The sequence below is a fragment of the Herpailurus yagouaroundi genome, unplaced genomic scaffold (assembly GCF_014898765.1).
Source record: "Herpailurus yagouaroundi ecotype Mexico unplaced genomic scaffold, PumYag 189, whole genome shotgun sequence".
Lineage (NCBI taxonomy): Eukaryota > Metazoa > Chordata > Mammalia > Carnivora > Felidae > Herpailurus > Herpailurus yagouaroundi.
This window is the reverse complement of record NW_024412420.1, coordinates 14,572,685-14,595,206: the sequence shown is the minus strand read 5'-3', so window position 1 is coordinate 14,595,206 and position 22,522 is coordinate 14,572,685. Positions and strand designations below refer to the sequence as shown.

General features: G+C 59.4%; 1 protein-coding gene across 4 annotated transcripts; it reads right to left on the bottom strand.

Moving 5' to 3' along the window:
- Positions 1 to 372: 372 nt before the first annotated feature.
- On the bottom strand, positions 373 to 22,468 carry RARA (retinoic acid receptor alpha). Of its 4 annotated transcripts, none has more exons than XM_040497443.1 (8): positions 22,262 to 22,468; positions 8,290 to 8,438; positions 6,899 to 7,040; positions 4,722 to 4,882; positions 4,301 to 4,477; positions 2,734 to 2,938; positions 1,755 to 1,913; positions 373 to 1,137 (listed from the first exon to the last, which is right to left on the bottom strand). In XM_040497443.1, the coding sequence occupies exons 1-8, from the start codon at positions 22,437 to 22,439 to the stop codon at positions 920 to 922; spliced, it is 1,389 nt and encodes a 462-aa protein (XP_040353377.1). In that variant the 5' UTR covers positions 22,440 to 22,468; the 3' UTR covers positions 373 to 919. The 4 variants fall into 4 exon arrangements, with proteins under 4 accessions (XP_040353377.1, XP_040353378.1, XP_040353380.1 ...); XM_040497444.1 differs by lacking the exon at positions 22,262 to 22,468 and adding an exon at positions 13,747 to 14,445; XM_040497446.1 differs by lacking the exon at positions 22,262 to 22,468 and adding an exon at positions 13,743 to 13,875.
- Positions 22,469 to 22,522: the final 54 nt, after the last annotated feature.

Genomic DNA, 22,522 nt, shown 5'->3' with positions numbered 1-22,522 from the left:
AGGCAGCTCTGCCAAGGCCACAGGGTGGAGACACACACACGTGGATGTTCTGAGGACCACCCCCCCCCCCCTTGCTTTGCCCCTGCCCTGTCTCTCCTGGTGAGCCCCCTCCTTCTAGGGGCTGCCGGAAACGGTCCACGCCCAGTGGTTAGGCAGAGGGAGAAGGGGAGGGCAGATCTTGGAAAGTTAGTACTTCACAGTTTTAAAGAGAAAACTGAGGAGAAAATGGCTGGGGAGGAGGGCTAGGGGGTGCAGGGACATGGAGAGAGAGTGGGAGCCCCTTCTGAGCCGCTCCCCTCTCCCAGGACCCACCCCCCTCCAGCTCTGGATCCAGCTCCCCCCAATACACAGCACAGATTCCTTCAGTATAAATGTGCTTAAAATGAAAATTCTTATTAAAAAAATCAAAACCAAAAAAAATTTAAAATAAAAACAAAACCAGCGAGAATTAATACCTGGGGGTTGGTATGGCAGGGTATGTACAGGGGGAACCCCCCACCCCTGGCCCACCCCCTCTGTCACCAACCTAGGCAGGGGGGGGTTCCCGACCGGGGGGCAATGGCTTGCGGGTTCTGAGTATGGGGGAGCCAGGTCCTGGCGTTTGCTGGTGATGAAGATGTGGCAAGGGGGGCAGAGGGCTGTCTTGATGAACACCAGGCCCCCAGGCTCCATCCTGAGGCCCGGGACCAGGGGTCCTCACTCAGTTCATGACCTTGCCCCTGACATCAGCCCAGGCTGCAGGAGCAGGCAGTCCATCTGCACCTGGGCCTCCATCTGAAGAGTCGCCGCCTCCTCCCTCCTGTCCCCCAGGAAAGGGAGGACAGGTGGGGGGCAGGGCTGGTGGGGGTCGCATGGTTGGTAGAAAGGCAGAGAAAAGCCAGGGCGTGGGGTGAGGGCTGTGTCCACGGGGCACGGGCGGTCACGGGGAGTGGGCGGCCGGGCTGCTTCTGTTTGAGCTGGGGCTGAGGCTGGGGCTACAGCTACCGGGGGCGGGGGCCAGGCCGCCCCCATCCCGCCCCCCGCTCCCTGGCTGTCCGCTCAGAGTGTCCAGGCCCTCGGAGTTCTCTAGCATTTCCTGGATGAGAGGTGGCATGGAGCCCGGGATCTCCATTTTCAGCGTGATCACCCGCTCAGCCCCTGCAGGAAAGGAGGAGCAGAGTCAGCACCCTGGCCCCCCGCCCCCCGCCCCCAGCCCCACAAAGCTCCAGGAGGGAGGGTGCAGGGGCGGGAGGACTGGTACTACCAGTATCAGCATCCAGTGTGGACCGAACTCAGGGCTCAGCTCTTTGACATAAGCCAGCTCTCCTAAGCCCCCAGGTCTAGGGGCAGCAGTGTTTCCAAACTCCAGGGTCAGACTGCCTGGGGTGGACACTGGGCCCCTTCCTAGGTGCTGTGTGTTACGAATTCTCCTACTGACACCTCAAAACAACTCTGTAAACACCATCATTAATTATCCCCAGGGAAACTGAGGCTCAGAGCTGTTAAGTGACCTGCTCAAGAACACACACCCACAGGGTCTGGAGGCAGAGCCATGCCCTCAACCACCACGCAGAGGTGACGCTGCCACCTTAGAGCTCACAGGCAGGTCACCTGGGCACGGTGAAGTCCAGGTGAGTGGAGTGGGGCATCGTCCTGGGCACAAAGACGTGGCGTGTTGGCTCACACGTGGGGGGCCGGACTCTGGGCATGGGCCAGGTGTCGGGGTCCAGCCCTGGCAGACACACAAGGCATCCTTCCAGGTGCGGGAGCCTCACCCTTAGCACTGATGCTTCGCAGGTCCGTGATCTTCATCAGCATCTTGGGGAACATGTGGGGGCGGCTGGGCCTCCGTTTCCGCACATAGACCTTCAGCGCCTCCAGCAGCGGCTCCTGAAGCATGTCCACCCTGTCTGGCTGCTCCAGGTCCTGCCGGTCTGAGGAAGCAGATGCCCCCTGAGCAGCTGCCCCGGAGAAGCAAGGAACACAGCCGCGCTCCCAGCCTTGGCCACGGGAGGGCGCGCTTGTCCAGGCCACAGGCTAAGCGTCTCTGCTCCTGGGACCTTCCCCTACAAGGGCAGTGGCTGGAGCCTGTGCGGCTGTGAGAAAGGCTCCAAGAGGCTCTTAAATGCGAGAAGAACTGAGGTGGGGCTTGTCCAGGGCCCCCTCTGACAGCCCAATTTATAGGGATGTGTCCCCTGAACACGGGCGGTGCCGTCCTCAGGCAGAGGGAGGATGCCCAGGTAGGTCTCACTCCCACCCATCATTGTGGACACCAGCACAGCATGTCAAAACTCTTAACAATAAAATAATAACACCAGCCAACATTTACTGGGCCTTACTGTAGTCACACTGCGCCTTATTTATTACTCTCTTAATCCCCCTGTCAACTTTATGAGGTGGAGACCATTACTGCCCCATTTTAAAGAAACGGGGGCTCAATGAAATTCAGCAACTGCTCAAGGTCACAAGCTGGCCAGGATTTGAACCTGGGTGGTCTGACCTTCAAGCCTTCACTCTTAAGCCCCCTAAGAGTGAGAACCAGAGTTCAGGTCTCCACTGCCACTCCCTTGCTTGTGTGACCGCAGACCAAATCCTGCCCCTCTGGGTTCTCAGTCTGCCCCTCTGAGAGGGGCCTGACAGAGGCCAAGGTCCCTTTCTGATCTGGCCCTAGGCTTCTCCCTGGGAAGAGACTCCGGGGGCTGCCCCACCACCCACCCTGGGCCTGACCCCCGCAGTCCCAGGCCCCCTGCCCACCTCCACAGATAAGACAGATGGCACTGAGAAGACCAGTCTCAGCATCATCCATCTCCAGGGGCAGCAGCTGGTTGGCAAATGCGAAGACCAGATCCGTGAGGGGGCCGAAGCCGGCATTGTGCATCTGGGTCCGGTTCAGGGTCAGCCCATCTGAGAAGGTCATTGTGTCCTGCTCGGGCGTGTACCGCGTGCAGATCCGCAGGATCTGGGTACAGAGGATGCACAGGTTCAGGGACTTGACCCATCCTTCCAGCACTTCCAGTACCAGCATCCCCCACAGGACCACCTGGCAGGTGGCGAAACTGTCTGTCGGACAGAACCTTCTAGAATCTTCTGCAATGATGGAAATGGCCTAGGTCTGCACTGTGCAAGTAGTAGCCACCAGCTACAATGTAGCCATTGGGCACTTGAAATGTGGTTAGTGAGACTGAAGAACTGAACGAAGTTTAATTTTAATTAAATTTAAAGAGCCACACACAGCAAGCAGCTACTGTAACAGACAGTGCAGATCTAGATCAGCTGATCTCCATCCACAAGAGAATTTAGAGGGAAACTAGAATTTTCAGGAGGCAAGGACCATAGCAGGTTTATGTCTACAGATCCTGGGACTGGGTACACAACAGAATTCCATAAATGTGTATCAGCTCCAACCATTCCAAACCCCGATCCAGATTTGAAACTCTTAAATCTGGGGCACGGGGACAGGAGACTACCCAGAGATGCCATAATCTGCTCCTCCTGCCCCACCCCCACCAGGAAGCTGTAAGCCTTGTCACCTCCCAGGTTCCCCTACCCTGGAAGTGGCCAAGAGGGGACAGGTGAGCAGAGCCCATCAGGGATGACAAGGAGGAGAATTCTTTCAGCCTTGGCTTTGACAGTCCCCATCACACACATCCTGCCTCCAGCCTAGTCACCCTCTGCCCCACCAAATGCCCTGTAGTCTCCTGAACCCAGCTGGTCTCACACCCTCTTGGGCCTTTCATACCCTGCTCCTAAGTTAGGGCCCTCTCACATGCCCCTTCTACACAACCCCAAGATGCCCCCTCCTCTGGACGCCTTCCCTGGGGCCCAGCAGCCCTGACTCTCTCTCCCAAAAGGGAAGGGACAGCCCTCCCCCATCTCCAGCCAGCACTCAGCATGGTTTTATAACCTCTGTTTACATATCTGCTGCCTCCACCCACAGAAGGTTCTCAAGAGAGGGGCTGGTGTTGTGTTCACCTCTGTTCCTGAAACCCAGCTCAAGGCCTGGCCACACAGGGTCCTACGTGAAACTTTATTAGACTGAAGACATGGGCAGATGGGTGGTGGGGTGAAAGGTTCAGTGGAAAGATCAGGTGGGCGTGGATGGATGCGTGTCTAGGTGAATCGGTGAAGCATGGCACATCCAGATGCTGAGTGGCTAAGTGGACAGGTGGACACATGGGGGAAAGGAAGGGTGGACACCGGGTGGTGGGCATTTGGATAGATGGATTCCAGATGTGTGTTTGGGAGGGTGGTTATTTGAGTGGCAGGACCTTCTCCAAGGACTCGGGGGCAGTGCCCGGGTGGGCAGGGTGCAGACCCTCACCAGGATGTCCAGGCAGGCAGCCTTGAGGAGGGTGATCTGGTCGGCAATGGTGAGGGTGGTAAAGCCGGGCAGTTGCTTGGCGAACTCCACAGTCTTAATGATGCACTTGGTGGAGAGTTCACTGAACTTGTCCCAGAGGTCAATGTCCAGAGAGACACGTTGCTCTGAGCTGTTGTTCTGGGAGGGACGGGGGACAGTGAGGGCCTTCTCCTCATGTACCCCTTCTCTGCCTGGCTCCACTGCCCCCACAGGCCTGCCCTCCACCCACTTCACTTCCTGAGAGCCCCGGAATCAGGAGGCAGCGGGAGGAAGGAGAAGAGGGGAAGGGAGGACATGGAGGCCCAGGCAGGGGTGAGGAGGGGCAAGATGGGCCCCATGGCACTGGGTGCACCCCACCCTGCCAGGCCGGGGGAAACCATACCGTAGTGTATTTGCCCAGCTGGCAGAGGGCGGGGAAGGTCTCCTGGTGCGCTTTGCGCACCTTCTCGATGAGCTCCCCAACCTCGGGCGTCAGCGTGTAGCTCTCCGAGCACTCAGGCTTGGGCGCCTCCTTCTTCTTCTTGTTTCTGTCGTTCCTCACAGCTGTGGAGGGCAGAGGCCGGGGTTACAGCAGGTGCGGGTAGTGGCCCATTCCTGCCTGAGCTCCTCCCACCAGACAGAACCACTGGCTGCCAAGGAAGTCACCCAGCCAGGCCCGGCGCAGGCGCACAGGAGCGCACTCACGGGAGTGCACGTGTGAATGCGCACATACGAGTGCACAGGCAGGTAAGGTGTCAGCACACGGCCCACCCCTCCACACCCACCTGACCCACACGCCAAGTCCTGCCCCAGCACGTGACCACAGCGCACACACCCCTTGGCCAGCCTGTGTCCCCTGTACTCCTACACAGCCACACCAGCCCACACTCCAAGTGTGCAGGTGTCCAGGGCTGAAAGCAAGTGTGCAGAGGGTCCCAGCTCTGTGCTCTGCCTCCCCCACCCCCTACTCCCTCTGCTTCCAGGAAGGACTGGTTCCTGCCTCCACGGCCCCCAGCCCCCCTGCCAGCAGTCTCCCTGGGGGTCCCAGGGACTGGCTCCGAGCAGCTCCCCAGCCTGAAAGTGGGGGCCCGGCGGGAGAATCTCTCGGCCCATTAGCCGGGGGAGCTGACAAATCACCAGGGGCGCTGAGCCGCACACACCACTCGGCTTTAAAGAAGCGATGGGGTCGTTACCAGCCGATTATCCCAGACACACAATCACTCACAGGGCCAGTGGTGGCGCGGCTGCTGACGCTGGAGGAAGAGAGGGGGGTGGGGGTTGGGGGCCCAGGGAGGGGGCAGCGGGTGGGGGTGGGGGGAGCTGGCATAATTTGGAGATCACTCATGTCGATTCTGCAAATTCAATAAAGTGCAAGGGAGAGGAGGGAAGAGGGAGAGGGAGAGTGGGGGGGGATAATTTGGGAAGAGAAAATTGCAGCTGTGACAAGACGTTTATCATTCGGAAGCTTTAATTCTATTGAAATGGCAGCTGCTCAGCTCCGGGGCACAGAGCAGCCGGAGAGGAGGAGGGAGGGAAAGGGGGAGTTGGTGATGGGAGGGAGAGGGGGTCCCCACCCTGGTCCTTCTACGCTGAAAAGCTCTGGGAGTGGAAGGCGGCAGAAGCAGTGGGAGGTGGCGGCGCTGGGCCCTGAAGGGAAGGGTCCCGGGCTGTCACCCCCTCTACAGCGTAAAGCCACCGCTTCCTGGGTGCCAGACCACGCGTCCCTTGCCTCCCAAGGCAGGAGGTGGCAGGCTGCTGCAGGGCCCCTCTGCTCCTCTCTGGGGCTCCTTGTGTCCCCCCCCCACATTCCCTCCCCACTTCCCTCTTCCACTGCCCTCCCCACAAAGGGCTAGGGGGTCCCCGCAGCCCCCCTCCCCCACCCCATCCCCCAAGGCTCTGGCTCCATGGCAACGGCCACGCAGACAAGGAGGCGTCTGTCAGCGTCATTTATCTCTGACATCATCAATCACCGGTCACCACGGCAACACCCATGATTCAACACAAGAGGGTCTCCCTGTCCAGCCCTCCCTCCTTCCCTCCCTCCATCAGGCCTCAGCTGAGCCCAAACTGGAAACCCCCATTCCTCTGGGACCTGAGAAGTCCCAGTTCTCTCTTCCAACTCCAGGTCCCAGGCTTCACCAGACAATGGCTTTTAAATCCCTGTGCCAGCCACACACACCCCCAACAACACACAAATACCAGCCAGCACCCCTCTGTGCAAGCCCTCCCCTAAGGTGCACAATCCAGAGGGCCTCAGGTGTGCCTGAGCCCCGCCCCAAAGCGCAGCGGGGCCTGGAAGCAGACACACATGCACGCGTGTGCGAGCACACACAGCCAATTGCATGCAAACGGAATGGCTGCCCACACACAGACACACAGCGGGCTAGAGGTGCAGACAGACGGACAGGTCCTTGCAGCTGTACACAAACTGTCCTCAACCATGAGCCCGCACACTGCACCACGGGCACACGAGCTCTGGTCCACACACACATTATCCACCCGCCCCGACTCCCATGGCCTTTTAGGAGCACGTCGGGCCCTGCCTAATGCAGAACCGGCTCCTGGCACTGTGGCACTCACACTCCTTGGACATGCCCACTTCAAAGCACTTCTGCAGCCGGCAGTACTGGCAACGGTTCCGGGTCACCTTGTTGATGATGCAGTTCTTGTCCCGGTGACACGTGTACACCATGTTCTTCTGGATGCTGCGTCGGAAGAAGCCCTGGGTATGGAGGAAAAGGAGTCAGGTCAGCCGCACCCACGGTGGGAGCGTGGCGGGCCTGCAGCCTCGGCCTGGAGGGTGGAGAGCCATGCCGCTGCTGCCCTAAGCCCGACGAGGTGAAGAAAATAGTCCCACAAAGACACCCCCAGAAGAATCCCAGTGCCCGCCTTAATGCTGCAGGTGGGCAGCAGTCTTCCCACAACCCATACCCACATGCCTGGCTTTCTCCCTCCCAGGGAGAAGGATCTCAGGGCTGCTAGTGAGTCAAGAAAAGGGGCAGAGAGAACTAGATGGGAGAGAAGCAGAGCTCTGGAATCCACAGCCCCAGGCTCAGAGCACAGGAGAAAGAGGCCATAGAGGGACATACGCAGGCTAGCCAGAGAGGTGGAGATGCACACGTGATCGGGAGTAAGGCAGCGAGACACATGGTCACCGACCAGGCAGATGTCCATGGTCACAGGCAGACCTGGGCTGGTCAGAGGCTGCACACACAGGCTGACCAGAGACAATCACCCAGGGACAAACTAGGAACAACCAGACAGGACAGGCGGACACACACATCCGAAGCCTTGTGCTTTGCCCTTGTCTTCGCCCCGCCCCTGGGGATAGCCACTCCACGCCGAGGGGCAGCCTCAAGCCGTGCAGCTTCTGAGCCCCAATCTCTGGGGAAGGAACCAATACAGAGGCTCAGGCACAAGGGAGAGGGGAAGAAGCCACACCCACAGCTGCTGGGAAGGTGGCAGCCTCATCTGCACTCTGGAGCCTACCGTGGGCACGGGGAAATCCAGTCAGACCCCGGGGAGCCCACAGCCTGGGCACCCAAGGCAGGGCGCCTGCTCTTACCTGCCTCCCGCCAGGCTGCCATGGTGAGGTTCAGGCAGGGCCACTGGGGGCAGGCCTCCTGGGTTTCCAGCCAAGACCCAGTTGGCAGCCAGCTCACTATGGCAACCTGGGTGGCAGCAAAGGGAGTGCACACCCTGGCAGCTAGAGGATGGAGACAAGGAGAGGGGCTCAGGCAGAGGGGGGACCTCTGGTTTGGGGGTTCCTGATCATCTACAGGAAGGTTCTAATGCAGTCTCCCTCTCCTCCAAGGATCTGCCACCTTCTGCACAGAAGGAAGCAAGGGCAGCAGTTTCAGAGACATCCCCCCCCCCCAGCCCCCCACCCCCAGCATACTCCAGGACGAGGCAGTGGGGACATCCCATTTATCTAATCAGGACTGTCCTTCCCAGTGACCCCCTCAACTCACCTTGCAGCCCTCACAGGCGCTGACCCCATAGTGGTAGCCTGAGGATTTGTCTTGACAGACAAAGCAAGGCTTGTAGATGCGGGGGAGGGGGGGTGGCGAGGGAGGACTGGGCACTATCTCTTCGGAACTGCTGCTCTGGGTCTCAATGGCTAGAGAGAGAAGAGGGGAGGAGCAGTTAGAGACCCAGGTCACCATCCCTAATACCGTACCCACCCTGCCTCTCCCAGCCCTCACCACTGCTCCCTGGGCTCTCACTCTAAGGCAGGGACAGTCTCAGGAAAACTGGGACTTCACAGGCAGACGTGGAGAATGAGGTTGCCAATGAAGCTTCCAGCACCCCATCACTCCTGCCTACTCCCCCAGCACCCCGCCTTCCAAAACCAGAAAGATCAGAGGATAAACCATCAGATTTGTATGTAGACATAGCCACACTTGGGGGTTGGGGACAGGAGTCAGCCTGGCTCTCAAGCCCTGGCCCCATCTCCCCCAAGTTAGGAAGGAGTTAAGGCCTGATGAGGAGGGAAGGAAGAGGACACAAGCTGGGGGCAGAGGAAACTGGGGTCAACAGGATATTCAAAGCGGCCACTCCCCCACCCCCTCTGCTTCCGTTCCCCCCTCTCCACCCCTCAGCCAGCAGCCACAGCCCCTCCTCCACCTAAACAATCCCCTGGCCAGGGACCCAAGGCAGGGTGTGGAAAGAAGATTTGCCAATGTTGGAGCAGAGCAGGTGGGGATTCCCCTGAGATAAGCAGGGGGACCCCCGGAGGCAGGGAGAAGACTCCCTCTGGACCCCGGAAGCCCACTGCTCTAGGTGCCCCCTATCTAGGGGGGAAGCAGCATGACAAAAGGGGATCTGTTCTTATCAATGCTCTGTCTGTCTGCCCTCAATACTATGTCCGGGTTACTACCCTCCTCCTCTCCGGTTATTCAGCCCCAAGAGGGCAGCCGGGGGGGTGACCCAGCCAACAGGGGCACCACTACCAAATCCTCCCGAGTGCCTGGCCCCCTGCCCATCACCCCAGGCAGAACAGAGCTGGGTTAGGTGGGGGCTGTCTGTGCCCAAAGCCTGGGCAGCTGGGGGTGTATCATGCTGGATGAGAACTGTGACCCGAGGCAATCCCAGATTCCCAAGGTGCCACCCGGCATCCCCCAGAGGCCTTTGCCACATCTACTTGTCCAGGGCCAAGGAGGGGCAAGGATGCCTCCCTGAGCAGGTAGATCCCGGCCTCCTCCCACACCCCAGAATCCTACCTAGTCTCCTCCCAAACTCCAGCATGCAAGGTTCTGGAATTCAAAGGAGCTCAGGGCAGCTCCTGACCCAAGCACCTTATGGCCATGAATCACAGGACCCCAAAGTCCAGACACAGAGAAAAGCAGTAGCCGGACACTGGGGGCTGGCTGCATACGACCACCGCCCCCACCTTACCTGCAGACACACCAGGGACTGCCAGGTGGCTGATGACAGGGAACCAGGCCAACAACCTTGGCAGGGCTTTCCTGGCTCTTTGCAGGGCCTGGGCACCACTTCCCTGGTCAGCCTGGTTGACCACCACTGCCATGGTCCCGTGCCCCATCCCTGCCCAGAGACCAGCCTGCAGCAAAGGAATAGTGGATGCCCATACCCCCACCAGTCCACAGCCTGTTCACTGACCTCCCCTGGCTCTCTGCTTCTCACCCCAACACTGAGCTGCCCTGGCCTGGTTTTCCCCCCACCTCACCCTCTCAGAGGCCAGACAAGCAAATCAGACAGGCGAGAGGCCTGAGAACAGCTGCTGGGGGGGGGGGGGGGTTGGGGGGCCTGGGTGAGGCCAGGAGGCAGAGGGGTGAGTGACAAAGAAGCTCTTTGTTGTGCTAACTTTTTCCAAGACGTAAAAGGAGTAACAATAGACAATCCAGACTGGTTGTGGGGGGGGGGGGGGTGACAAGGGCAGGGGGGTGGGGGGGGGGACCATGGCCTAGAATCCCAGCTTGCTTTCCAATAAGCAGAGGATGAAGGCACCAACCTCCCCTCCCCTCCGCATCCACCCTTTGCCCTGGCCCACCTCCCCAAAGCCCCACCTCTAAAATGGGCCAGACAGGAGGAGAAGAAAGGACAGATGGAGCTTTGGGGTACAGAGTGGGGCAGAGGGAAGGGAGGGCATAGGGAGACACACAGGACACCGTGATGAGGGACAGACAGCTCTAAGGCCAGGGACTGACTAAAGGGGCAAAGGCCCATAGAAATTTGGAGCTAAGGCAAAGTCCAGAGAGTGTTTACAGAACTTAAAAGCATGTGCTTTTTAAAATCGTTTTTTTGGCAGGATGGGAGAGGTGAGCCTTGGTGGGAGCTACAGTCTGGGCTGGGTGAGGCCTCCCTGCAGCCCACCCCACTGTGGCTGGCTGCCTCTGAGGCTCTAGCATGCTCTGCACCCCCACCCCCTGCACATCCCCACCTGTCACCCAGGTAACACTTTGGAGGTTTTGCACCATGCCCTTTGAACCCAGAGCCCTGGCCCAGTCTCCACCTCCTGGCCTCTGGCCAACAGCCTAGAGAAGCTGGGCCTGGCGGGTGGGGGGTGGGGGGGCGGCACTCTGGGACCCTCCTGGCGTCTGCAAGAGTTAGGAGTCAGCCTTACGTCTGCACACTGGACCTTTGGGGGAAGGACCGCCAGGGCCTGGCCCCTCCCTGCTCACCTCGCTCCCAAGAGGCCCCAGCCCACAAATCTCTCCTCTTCCTGAAGGAGAAGGCTGCAGGAGCACCACACCTTCTCGGCTCCAAGTCCCCGAGGGGGAGCGCCCCCTCGGAGGGCTGGAACCGGCCCAGAAGCCAGGCGTCCCCTCCCGCCAGAACTGCCAGGTGCCCCTCCCCCACCCTTGGCGGGCAGGGGCCAGGAGGCAGAGGCACAGCGCTCCGGATTCCCCACGCCCCAGAGCCGTTCGCAGGCTCGCACAAGGGGCTGGTTTCCTGGAGGAGATCAGCAGGAAATCAGCCGGGCCCCTGGCCAGCGGCTCCCCTCCCAATCCAGCTGGCGCCCGCTCCTCCGCAGCTCCCCTCGCTGCCCCTGGGGAGGGCTGGGGAGGGGGCACAGGGCCCCCCTGTACTGCCCCCTCCTCCCTCCCCGCGGGGGAGGGTGGGGTGGCTCTGGGCGTAGGGCGGAAGGAGGCCCCTAGCCCAGCACCCCGATAAGCATCTCTCCCCCTCCCCCCACCACGGGCATCCACGTGCTTCACATTCTTGGACGTCTGGGAGCGGGCGGAGGCTTGAGCGGTGAGATTGGTGGGGGACAGATGGGGAGCCGCATCCCGTGTACCCCTTGTCCTCCAGTGCCCCTCCCCCCAGTAGGGTCTCTGGGGATGGAGGCGAGGTCCCCACAGGGCCCTGCGGGATTGAAAGATCTCCTTCCACAGCCAGGCTGCCCTCTTCCCACCTTGCGTGCAGGTAGCAGGAGGCAGTGAGCAGGCTGGAGGGCTCTTGTCACCATAGGACCTCCACACACACCAAGATATTCCTCCCAAGACAGTGGTGTGACCCCATGTAGGGCAGGGTCAAGTCACCACCGGAAGCCTTCAGGTCTTTCCTGCACCTCAGAACAACTCCCAGCCCACAGCTTTGGGGCTGAGCCTGCTGGTACCCCCACTGAGGACGCATACACACGCCTACAAAGGAACCCTGGGAACAGGGAAACCCAGATCTCTAGCTCTACCTAACCCGACAGGGTGTGGGAAACAGCTCTCCACTTCCCTATCCCGAGCCTCACCAAACTCAAGGCCTGTTGGGACCCCATGCTCCTCCTCCCCAACCAGTTTGGGGCCAGGGAGAGCTGAGCTGCTCCCGTGGGGTAAAGGAAGAGATGGGGTTGGAGCCCAAGGTCTCTGATCCCAGCTTCCCCCTAGTCTTCTGGCACAGGTGGCCAAGGTGGTGGAGGGGGTGACCACAGCAGCCGTGCCCCAATTATCCCACTGCGGAGGAACACCTTCCTCCAGCTGTGAAAAGTGGGGAAAAGGGTCTTAGTGTGGCACCTCTTACCAATCCCCTTTGGCCAAAGTCGGCCCACTCACACACCCCCTCCCTCCCAGGGTAGGCAGCCTGCAGCCTCCCAGCCACTCAGCCCCAGAGGCAAAGGTCAAGGGGCAGGACAATAGGAAAAGCTGCAGGCGAGGTGGCTCTGGGAGGGGTACAGGTGCGGTGTCTCTTCACTTCAGGTCTCTCTTCCTAGAGCAAAGGGGCTGGGGGCTGCCCTTCAACCTTCTCCAATCTGCTGGGCCCCTAGAGACCCACTCCACCCCTCCTCCCAGGCAGGCAGCAGGGAGGCAGCCAGTCGGGAGGGTGGGAGAAGCTCCGGGGAAGAGTTGAGCCCCGAGCTGGGAAAGGGAAGAAACCCGAGCCAGGTAACAATAGCCCTCTAGCACCGGCTCCCTCCCGCCCAGGTACACTACCTCACAGCTGGGTAGGAACACGCCCAGGTGTGCACCCCAGGCGCTAGCTCTCGAGGGTGCACAGAGCCCCTCCCTTCCAGAAGAGCCTGAACCCAGACGGAGGACAGCGGGAAGGTGAGCTGGCTGCAGGGCTCCAGGGTTCAGCACCCCTCTTAGGGTCAGCCCAGTTCCCTGCTCCTATCACTAAGTGAAAACAGGGTAACAAAAGGACACAGCTGGGTTGGCAGGGAATGCATCCCTCATTTCCAGAGCAGCCCCAAACCCACAAAAAACAAACTCATTCCCAGAAAACAAACCAGCTTAGGATTAGTAGGGAGGGATTCTTTCCACCAGAGCAGCCTCTCCCTGCCATTCCTGAGACAGAAACCTCAAAGATGCCAGCCAAGTGTCCAGGGACAGGACAACCCTCATATGGACAGGTGCCCTCCCCAGTGTAAAGAGTTGGTTAGGATGGCAGACGGGTGTCAGTGAAGTTGCCCCTTCCTGCCACACCCCACTGCCAACACCAAAGACACTAAGCGCTCCCCGGACAGGGACTCTAATGACACAAGGGCAAGGGCTGGGGGCAGCAGCTGTAGCACAGGAGGGGGCTCTCCCCCAGGCTTTGACGGGTGGGACCTGGGAAGGAGGCCCCTCCTCCTGGAGCAGATAAGCCCACAGATAGGACCTTTACCCCACCCTCCAGGGTGGGAAAAAGGACCACTCTGCCGTGAAGCTACTGGATTCCTAGCAAGAAGATACAAAGTGGAGGCAAAGGGCTTCACTTCCCCTGCAAGAAGTAGCAGAACAGATGAACGAATGCTTCCCGAAGGGAGGAACCTCTAAAGTTCCTCAGCCCTAATGTAACAGAAAGAGCACCCAGGGGTTACTTGGGAGGGTCCAATTGTCCAGCAAGGGCACCCGAGTTTCAGCAATAGAGACGGGAAAGTAGAGACAAGACCCCCACCGCGCCCCAGGCCCGCATCCCCAGTGGGAGTGGAAGCTCCACCACCCACCCCCAGCCCCAGCTCCTACAATAGGAGAGGGGAGGCCGGTACCTACAGTGGTTTGAGCCATTCCAAAGCGGAGTCCGGAGCGGGGTGGAGTAGGGACCAGGGGCGGGGAGCCCTTTCTCCGGGAGCAAACAGGCCCGGTTCTGGTTATAAAAATCCACCACCAGGAAGGGATTGGGGGTGGGGGTGAGCCCCCCCACTTCCACACTCTCGTACATCTTCCCCGCGAAGACAAGAGGTCCGGGCGGGGAAGTCCTGCGCGCCGCCTCTCTCACTCAGCCGGCGACGCCATCCTCGGAGAGCAGCTGGGGGCGAGGGGCACGTCCCCCTCGCCCCGACTGGCGACCCGGGCCGGGGGCCGCCCGTCGCCCGAAGTCCTGCGTCTAAGTCGGCTGGCGGCTCCACCAGTCCCAGGTGAACAGCGGGGAAGTTGTGTGCGGGGGCCGAGGGGGGTGTCCCTTGGCTCCCCCCGGGAACGCCCGGCGGAGGCCCAGGAACTCAGCGGCTCCACCTCGAGGGGGCTCCCGTCTCGAGTCGCATGCTGTCCTAGGCAGAGTCCCGCGGCTCCCCAAGTGCTCCGGCCGGGGGCGGGATCGGCGCGGGGCACGGGGGGGTGGGGGCGGGGGGACGCCGGGCACTTCCTCCTCCCCGGGGCTCCCGGGGCTTCTCCGGGACGAGGATTCCGGGTGGGGGTGGGGACCCCGCGCGGCTCCGCCTCCGCCAGGCCCGGGGCCGCCGGCCGACGCTCGGTCTCGGAGGTGCTCGCCGCTGCCCCCTGCCCGGAGCCTGCGCGCCCCCTCCCCGGCGGTCCCACCCCCTTTCCTCCGCCCCGTCCCGTCCAGGCACCGCCCCTGACTTAACCCTTGCCCGGCGGGTCCGGCGGGCGAAGCGCAGGGAATTGACAGGGAGAGGCGGGCTGTGGCGGGCGAGTGGGGGGAGCCTGGGAAGGGGGAGGAGAGAAGCGGGGACGGAATGGGGAAAGGCTACAGAGGAGTACGCTGAGGACGGACGGAGGCAGGGTACGCGGAGAGGTGGGGGCTGGCGCTGAGGCAGGAACGGAAGAGGGGCGCCAGTCTACCCCATCCCAGTTCCGGCTCCCGGCCTCCCAGTGATTCGGTCAGTCCCCGGCCCGGCGCTGGAAGGGGAGAGGTGACGGGGCGGGGAGGAGGGGGGTGGTCCCGGTGTCCTTCCCCTAACACACCCCCCACCCAGCCCGGGCCTCATTTGCCTAATGTAATGCGGCTGAACTCTCGCTGAACTCGCCTGGCGGCGCCTCACCTCCGGGTGACCCACCCACCGCTGCCCGTGACATCACCCGCTTGCCAGCCCGCTCGCGGGGCTCGCCCACCGGCCCCCGGCCCCCTCAGGCCAGGCCAGCGTCCCTGGAGCCGCGGAGAGTGGCCACAGGAGGCGAGGGACCAGGGCGCGCGTGGCCAAGCGTTAGCGCCACGAATGCAACGTGCAGCGTGTGCCGAGTGTCCCGGGTGTGACATTGTGCAGCTCAGGCGTAGTGTCGGGATGAGACACCCGGCTTGTGTCATTGTCTGTGACATCATGTGTGACTCCGGCCGCCCGTCCGCCGGAACCCGACGCGGCAGCGCGTCGGCTTTGGCATAAACGCTTGCAGAAGGGGCTCTCCTCCCCACGCTCTGCGTGCTTCCGGCGAGCAAAGCCCCGCCCAAGGTGTCTCCCAGCGGCGGAACCAGGATTGGCCCCCCACCGCGCAATCCAGCCCCGGAGAGATAAGAGGAGGGGCTGGTGCCTTCCAGCTGACCACTTCCTCCCGGAAGCCCTCGGGATGCCAGTTTCAGTGGAAGAAAGGTCTAGGTTGGGTAGGTACGTGAAGGAGGGAGATGCCCCTAGAGGAGAGGGTATCCTGTTAACTCCCACTAACCCTGCAGCAGAACTCCCTCATTCTAAAAAAGGATGGGAACTGACATGCTTCCCAAGGACATTCTTCTAGAAGTCAGGTTCTTAATCTGGTCATTAAATCCTCACAGCAACTCCAAGAGATAAGGGGGCATTATTCCTATTTTACATATAAAGAAACTGTGGTCTCAGCAAGGCTAGGTGGGTTGTCCCAAGTTCACACTGCTAATAAAGCTAGGGTATTTGAACTTTCTACTGCCAAAGCCCATATTCCCATCATGCCAGGCTGATTCAAGAAAAGGTATTTTCTGAGCACCTCCTATATAGATACTCTGGTGAATCTGTTCTAGCAGACCTTAAGGAGCAACAGCCATTAAGCAAATAATTACATTATATATATATATATATATATATATATATATATATATATATATATATAATGTAATTGCACACAGATAATTGGTATTTGGAAACAACTATAGTATGCTTTGAAGGAGAATTAATACTGTAGGTACCTAATTTAGGTTGAAGAGTCAGGGAGGACCTCAAGGCAGAGACCTAAAGAAGTAGAAGTTTGTAAGTTAATCAGGCAAAGAGTAGGAAGGAATGCGGTCCTAGTAAAGGAAGGAGCCTGTGCAAAGGTCCTGGGGTTAGAGATGTTGGTGAGTTCATTCAAGGTACTGACAGAGGACTAGGGTAGAGGCAGCGTAAAATTCAAGAGGAAAACAGCCACAAGACCAGGCTGGAGAGGTGGGTGGAGGCCAGACCAGGTGGGCCTGTTGGCTTCAGTATGACTTTTGGATTTTATCTTAAATGCCAGGAGAAGCCACAGAAAGCTTCCCAAACAGAGGAGAACCAAGATCTGATTTACAGTGTTGTAAGATCTTTCTAGCAGCTGTGTGAAGAATGGACCGTAGGGGGGCAAGAGAGACCGGTTAGTAGCTGCTACAACAGTCCAGGCAGCATAAAAGGACAGGGGGAGGGTAGCCAAGAGCACTCTGGTGTGTGGCTTTGCAACAGCAAAGTTCCCAAGACTGCCCAGTACAGACATCTACTGGTCTGGCGGACAGGTGGCTGTGGGCTCCAAAGTGAGGTCCCACCTAAGTGAAGTCTGGGCTGCAGGTGGAATGCTGGGGTCTGGGGCACATATGCAAGCCTTGGCAGTGGTTGAGTGACAGGGAAGAGGGCAGACTGCTTCCACAGCCTTTGGGATCTTTCCTCCCAAACGAGATAGCTCCTGGGCATCAGTTATGTGCTAGGCTCTGTGTTCACTGCTGCGAGCTACTAAGGGATCTGAGACTGTCTCTGCCATCAAAGACCTGGTAACTGGGAAAAGATCTCCCAAATGATTACAGCTCACGGCAGGAACTAGGCAGGAAGAAGTCACTTCATGGTAGAAGGATGAGTGTTACAAGAGAAAAAAATGACACACAGGTTTCAAAGGTGGGAGAGTGTAGTGTGGAATGGGAAACATCTGTGAAGGTTTCTAGGAAGAGGATGTGAGGGTTTCTGGATTCAGGATGTTCCTTAAAGGATGGTAGGATTGCTGGAGCTGGAGAAAGGGAAAAGTCCAGGTGAGATACCTGTTCTGGGCGGCAGCAAGGTCATGAGGCATGTCAGAGAAGAACACAGTTTCCTGAGGCACAGGGAGAAGAGGGAAAAAGGAAGGTTCTGGTGGCCAAGGGAGGGCTCCAGCCACAGCTACCTGCAGGCCTGAGGTCCAGGCCTCCTCTGCTGCTTCTCTGTGACATTCCCCACAGCTCCTCCAGGACTGTGTGTTTAGCAGGCCCTCAGCAGGTATGGGCTGAACTGAACTAGCCCCCACTTGTTCCAGGCCCCCTCCTGTCCCCAACCCCATCTGGAGGGGATCACAAACAGAAAATCATGAGGCCTGGACCCAGACATGGGGTCCCAGTATAGGGTGGTCATCCCCCAAGACGAGGGCCCAACTCCACCCACCTCATCATCACTGCCCTTGCAAGACACTTGAAGCTCACCCAGGCTCAACAGTCAGCAGGTCACTGTGGCCTCATAGCAACTCACCCAGCCAGGAACGCATTAAGGGTCTTGCTTTGAAGAGGATACAGACTCAGAGAGAGGATAGGTGACCTGCCCTAGGCTGCATAGGAAGAGCAGTCTTTTTTAAGATTTCTGCCCATGGTGCCTTGGTCTGTGGGCTGCTTGAGGTTCTCAGTAACCCAGAAGTCAAAATGGGGAGGGGAGAGCCTCTATATCTGATCTAGCCAGGGCTGATCTAACCAGTCTACCCTGGGACACCCAGCTCCACTGGCTGTGCCTGACTCCATAGAGGAGGAGGAGGAGGAGGCCACGTGGGCACTGCCCCAAAGTGATCTGGAGAAGGGAAACACTTCCTCTTTCTACAGATGCTACCCCCTAAAGGGTAGTCATAGCCTGCACTGGCACATCCCTGTGGGCACATGGCCCTTGGCATGGGGTGGACCCAATGTCTCAGGTCCTGCCAGCCCAAGAGGAAGACAGGCTTCCTTCCCTGAGTCCTTCCTGAGGGAGCTCATGCATTATCACCGCTACCAGATAAAAGGTGAGGGGCCCCATTTTCACTCAAAATCCCATCCAACAATCTTTGGCTGACTCTGCATTTTGGACCTCTGGAAAGGCACTGCTAGCAATACCCTCTCTCCCTGGGCTGTCTCTCTTATTGTCCAAGGAAAGAGTGGACGGAAGGGAGGGTGGGAAGAAGAGACTAAAGGAAGGGAGTGGCAGAAGAAAGGAAGAGGGGCTCACTCCCTCCTTGGTCTCCCCAGTCTCCAGGCACACACACTAGGAATATGTGGACAGAAAGGAAAAGTCTGGAGCCAGTCTTTTGGGGTTCCCATCTCTAGCTCCTCTACTGATTGCTTCCAACTTCCCTGCCCCCACCCCACAAATTGAAACAAAATAAGAATAACAACTGTGGCTTTTACACTCTGTTCCTACAATGTCTGTCTGGAGGGGGACGGGAGGATTGCCTACTGAGCTCTGCAAACTCCCCTGGGCTGCAGCGGGCAGATTCGGGGGTGGGGATGGGTGTGAACAGATTGTATCCACAGTTTCCAGGACAGGATGGAGATCTGGCCCAGGCCTCTTAGGGCTCTTTGCCTCCAGCCTTCAGGATCCAAAACACAGAAGAGGGGGTGTGGCTTGGCTGCCTTCCCTGACGCCCCCTACTGGGGGAAAGCAGGAGGTTCCTGGGCAGAAGTGGGACTCAGCCATAGGAGAGGAGGTTTCATCATTGGCCCTGACAGACCCCTCCCCCCCAAAGGCTCCCCCAACCCAGGAGTGCCCACCACCATACCCTCCTGCAGCTGCCTATCTGGATGGTGGAAAATAGGTCAGCTTTACCGCTCACTTAACCCAATCACTTAACCTCCACCCACACCAGTTCCTCAAATACAAATGGGGATAATAACCCTCTCCCAGCACCACAGAGATAATCTGGGGCACATAGTACGTGCTCCACACATGTCAGCATCCAGTTCTCTCCAACTCCTCCACCTAGAAGGGACCTGGGTCCCCTTTTCACCGTGGTAACGGTACCACGCAGGAGACAGCAAGGATGCAGACGACAGGATGCCACAAGCAGACGCAGAGCTGAGAACATTACGTCGGTGATCTTGCCTAATCTCAGCCTTTGAGGGAGGTTCTGGTAATATCCCTGTTTTACAGACCAGGAAACGTGCTCAGAGAGGTTACCACATGTAGTTAAGTGGCAAAGCCAGAACTCAGGCTCCACTACAGCAGGTAGCCCACACGGATTCCTACAGTGAGCAACAACACGGGCAGGTTGGTGTTCCCCACTCCCCACACCACCACCCCCAGCCTAAACTGGCGATAAGAAGAGACCCTGACCTCCCGAGACACACAGCACAATCCGCAGACCTCTCCTTTAAACACTCTATGCCCTAAGTCACCGCCTCCTCCAGCACACATACAGACGGACCGCCCCCCCTCCCCAGCTGTGGATTTGATTCTCCCAAGACACGCTCAGCTCTGACCTTCTCACCCCATACACACAAGCCATTAACCCCCTTCCCAACACACACTCAGCCTTGACACCCCCACCCCTAAAACACACACAACCCTGACCCTCCCCACAATGCACACAGAATCTCAACCCTCCATAGTAAATACCAGTCCTCAGAGATCAAGCCCCAGGGGCTCTGGGGAGGTGGGGAGGGAATCCTGTCCCATCTCTGGGGCCTCTTACTCTGACTCCCTGACCAGAGTAAGAGAAATACCCCTTCCCCAACAGTGACCCAGACCTGTCATTCCACAGGCCACTGGGTCTCTGAAGGATACACCCAAGACACCCAAGGTCCGGCCTCCACATTACATGGGAAGAGGGATGGGAAAGGGAGGGGCACTATGCAAACACCTTTGTTGGTGGGAAATGGGAGTAAAGAGCCTCCCATTTGAGGCTTCCTACAAAAAAAGGTGACCATTGCTCTCTGCAGGAATGGGGGCCACCAATGTCTACCTCTCCTAGGAACTGCCTGACCCCTGGCACCAGCCTCATGGCAGGGAGAGCAGAGAAATGAGGCTGCCTCCATCTCTAACACATATGAATTTTGATCTGTCATGCTTCACTACCCAGGGCTGAGGAGCTTGGGTCACCAGGCCACCCAGCCCTGCACAGAAGGAGGGGAGATGCCTGGCTCCCTGAAGCCCATGGCTACACCCCTGGTCCCAGAGTAGGAGAATGGCAGGGAGAAGCTCAGAAGCTGGGGGTCTAGGTAGGAAGAGAAGTTGTTGTTTACTTCTCTAGGTAGGAAGAGGGGAAGGGTAGGGAAACCCACAGGCTCACAGAGGGAGGGGGCAGGAAAGGAGCATTGCCTAACCTGGGTGGGGAAAGCCAGAGAAGGCTCCACTTGCCCAAAATGTGGGCACCCCACCCTGGGGGGGGGAGAATGTTACCAGGGTGGGAAGTGGGGGACCCGGAAGCCCTCCCCACCCACCTCTAAGAAAGGGGAAGAAGCTTGCAACATTCAGAGGACATAGCATTTGCTCTTTGCTCGTCTGACACAGGATGGGCAAGAACCCAGTCCACCTCCAACTCTGAGCAGCGTCTGGGGCTTTGTTCCCATCACCTGGGGAAGGACAAGTTATCCACAGGTACCAGGTTGCAAGCCCCCCACGTCTCCCTCCCTAAAAATCCCACCCTGGCAGGAAGGAGACACTCCAGTTACTCCAGCCAAGAATACGAATTCCAGTGTCTGTAGACAAAAGGAACCACAGACGTGCCCACAACCCCAATTCCATTCCCCAGCAACCCTGAACCCAGAGACTGGCCTCCCTGGCCACCTAGCATGGACTGGAAGACTAGGCCAAACTCGGAGTTCCCCCAACTCCGGGTCACTGTGCCACCTGCCACTGCCGTATGAGGACAGAAGAGAGGGAGGAAACAGAAGGTAGAGAATGAATGGCATTGCAGTGGAAACTGAGGGAGTATCTGCCTGCCCTCTGGTCCCAGGCCAGAAAGAGGGGGAGCCTGTAGGAACAGACACGGAGCCCCTGCTCCAGCAGCCGGTGGGGCCTGGGAGGGAGGGGCCATGGCGGAGCCAGAGGAGGAGGTCCAGGAAGCGGTGGTGGCGGTGGGCAGACGGCCAGTGCGGGCAGCGAGGCGCCCGGCCAGGGCCTGCCCCAGGGACAAAGAGACTCCCTGGCTCCGGCGAGAGTGTGCTGCCCCCACACTGAGAAGGGGGCACTGACCCAGCCCAGCCGGGCGCACAGGGCAGTGGTGCCAGGCAGCCTGCCAGGGGCTGTGGGAGGGGTAGTGGGTGCCCGGGGCAGGGTGTTCAGTCCCCGCCCACCAGGAGAGGTGGGACACGTTTCCCAGGTCAGCAGCTGACCGACCAGCCAACCGTCCATGGCCCATTCTGCTGCTTCCAACCCCTCCCGCCCCAGGCCAGGCCCCTGCTCCCTCCTCCCCGAGCCCTGGCCTGGTGCCCAGCTGGGCCCTGGGGGCCAGAGTTACTGTAAGCGGCCTGGCAGGCCCGAGGCCTGGACTCCGCCAGCTGGCCATAGCTGCTGCCACCTCCCACTACCTGGCTCGGCCAGCCGGGGAAGGGTACGGAGACCCCTGTCCAGCCAACAGGCGACCCCTGTGGCAGAGGGTGGAGTCACAGAGAAAACACAGGCCCTGCCAAGACCATGCATGCGTGCGCAGCCAGAGTCCAGGCTGGGCGCCCCCTCCTGGGACACTGGCCCTGGCCACCAGGCAACCGTGGGCGGAGCTGGCAGGGAGGGGAGAGGTGGGGGGGCTCGTCAGCCTCCAGGGCAGTCTGCGCCCTCAAGCTCTTTCCTCAGAGGGGTGGGATGGAGGTGGGGTGCCACTCTCAGGAGAGTTGCCATTTCCACCAAATGTCAAGAGGTGTGTTTACCAGCCTCCGGCCTCTGTGTCCAGTCCTTGGAGCTATTTATAAGGCCCTCAAGAGCACAGCACAGGAGAGGGCGCCAGGAGCCCCGGGGAACGGCACGGTTGCATCTCTCCCTCAGCCGCCCCCAACATCAAACAACCACTGTTACCAGCCTGGAGCCACACACACCCCTCCACACACAGAACGGTGGTCCCCCTCATCTAGAGAAGACGCGCAGAACAGATGTGCCTGGAGGCCAAGCCCTGAGGCCTGCCGATCTCCACAGCCCCCTCCCACCAAGCCTCCCACCACCCCACTTACTGGCTGGGGATGGTGTGCTATAGCCGCTGACTGGAAGCTGGTGCTGGAGAGTGGTCAGGGCGCCTGGCGGAGAAAGTCCACCCAGCATTGGCGGGAAGAAGAAGGCGTAGGGGGGCACCGGGTACCCATTGAGGTGCCCTCCCCCAGGTGTTGGGCAGGAGCTGCTGTTGCTGGCCATGCCAAGCAGCCACAGTCAGAAGGGTAGGCAGACAGTCTGGCAGGAGGCTCTGACGGGCTTCAGGCTGCCCCTCCTCGGGGCAT

What these genes read in the sequence shown, in the direction of transcription:
- RARA (XM_040497443.1), bottom strand. Translation starts at nt 22,439, where the DNA reads ATGGCCAGCAACAGCAGCTCCTGCCCAACACCTGGGGGAGGGCACCTC. An exon ending in GCGCCTGTGAGGGCTGCAAG is followed by an intron (nt 7,041 to 8,289) that starts GTGAGTTGAGGG and finishes CTCCATACCCAG; the next exon opens with GGCTTCTTCCGACGCAGCAT. An exon ending in AGCTGGGCAAATACACTACG is followed by an intron (nt 4,478 to 4,721) that starts GTATGGTTTCCC and finishes CGTCCCTCCCAG; the next exon opens with AACAACAGCTCAGAGCAACG.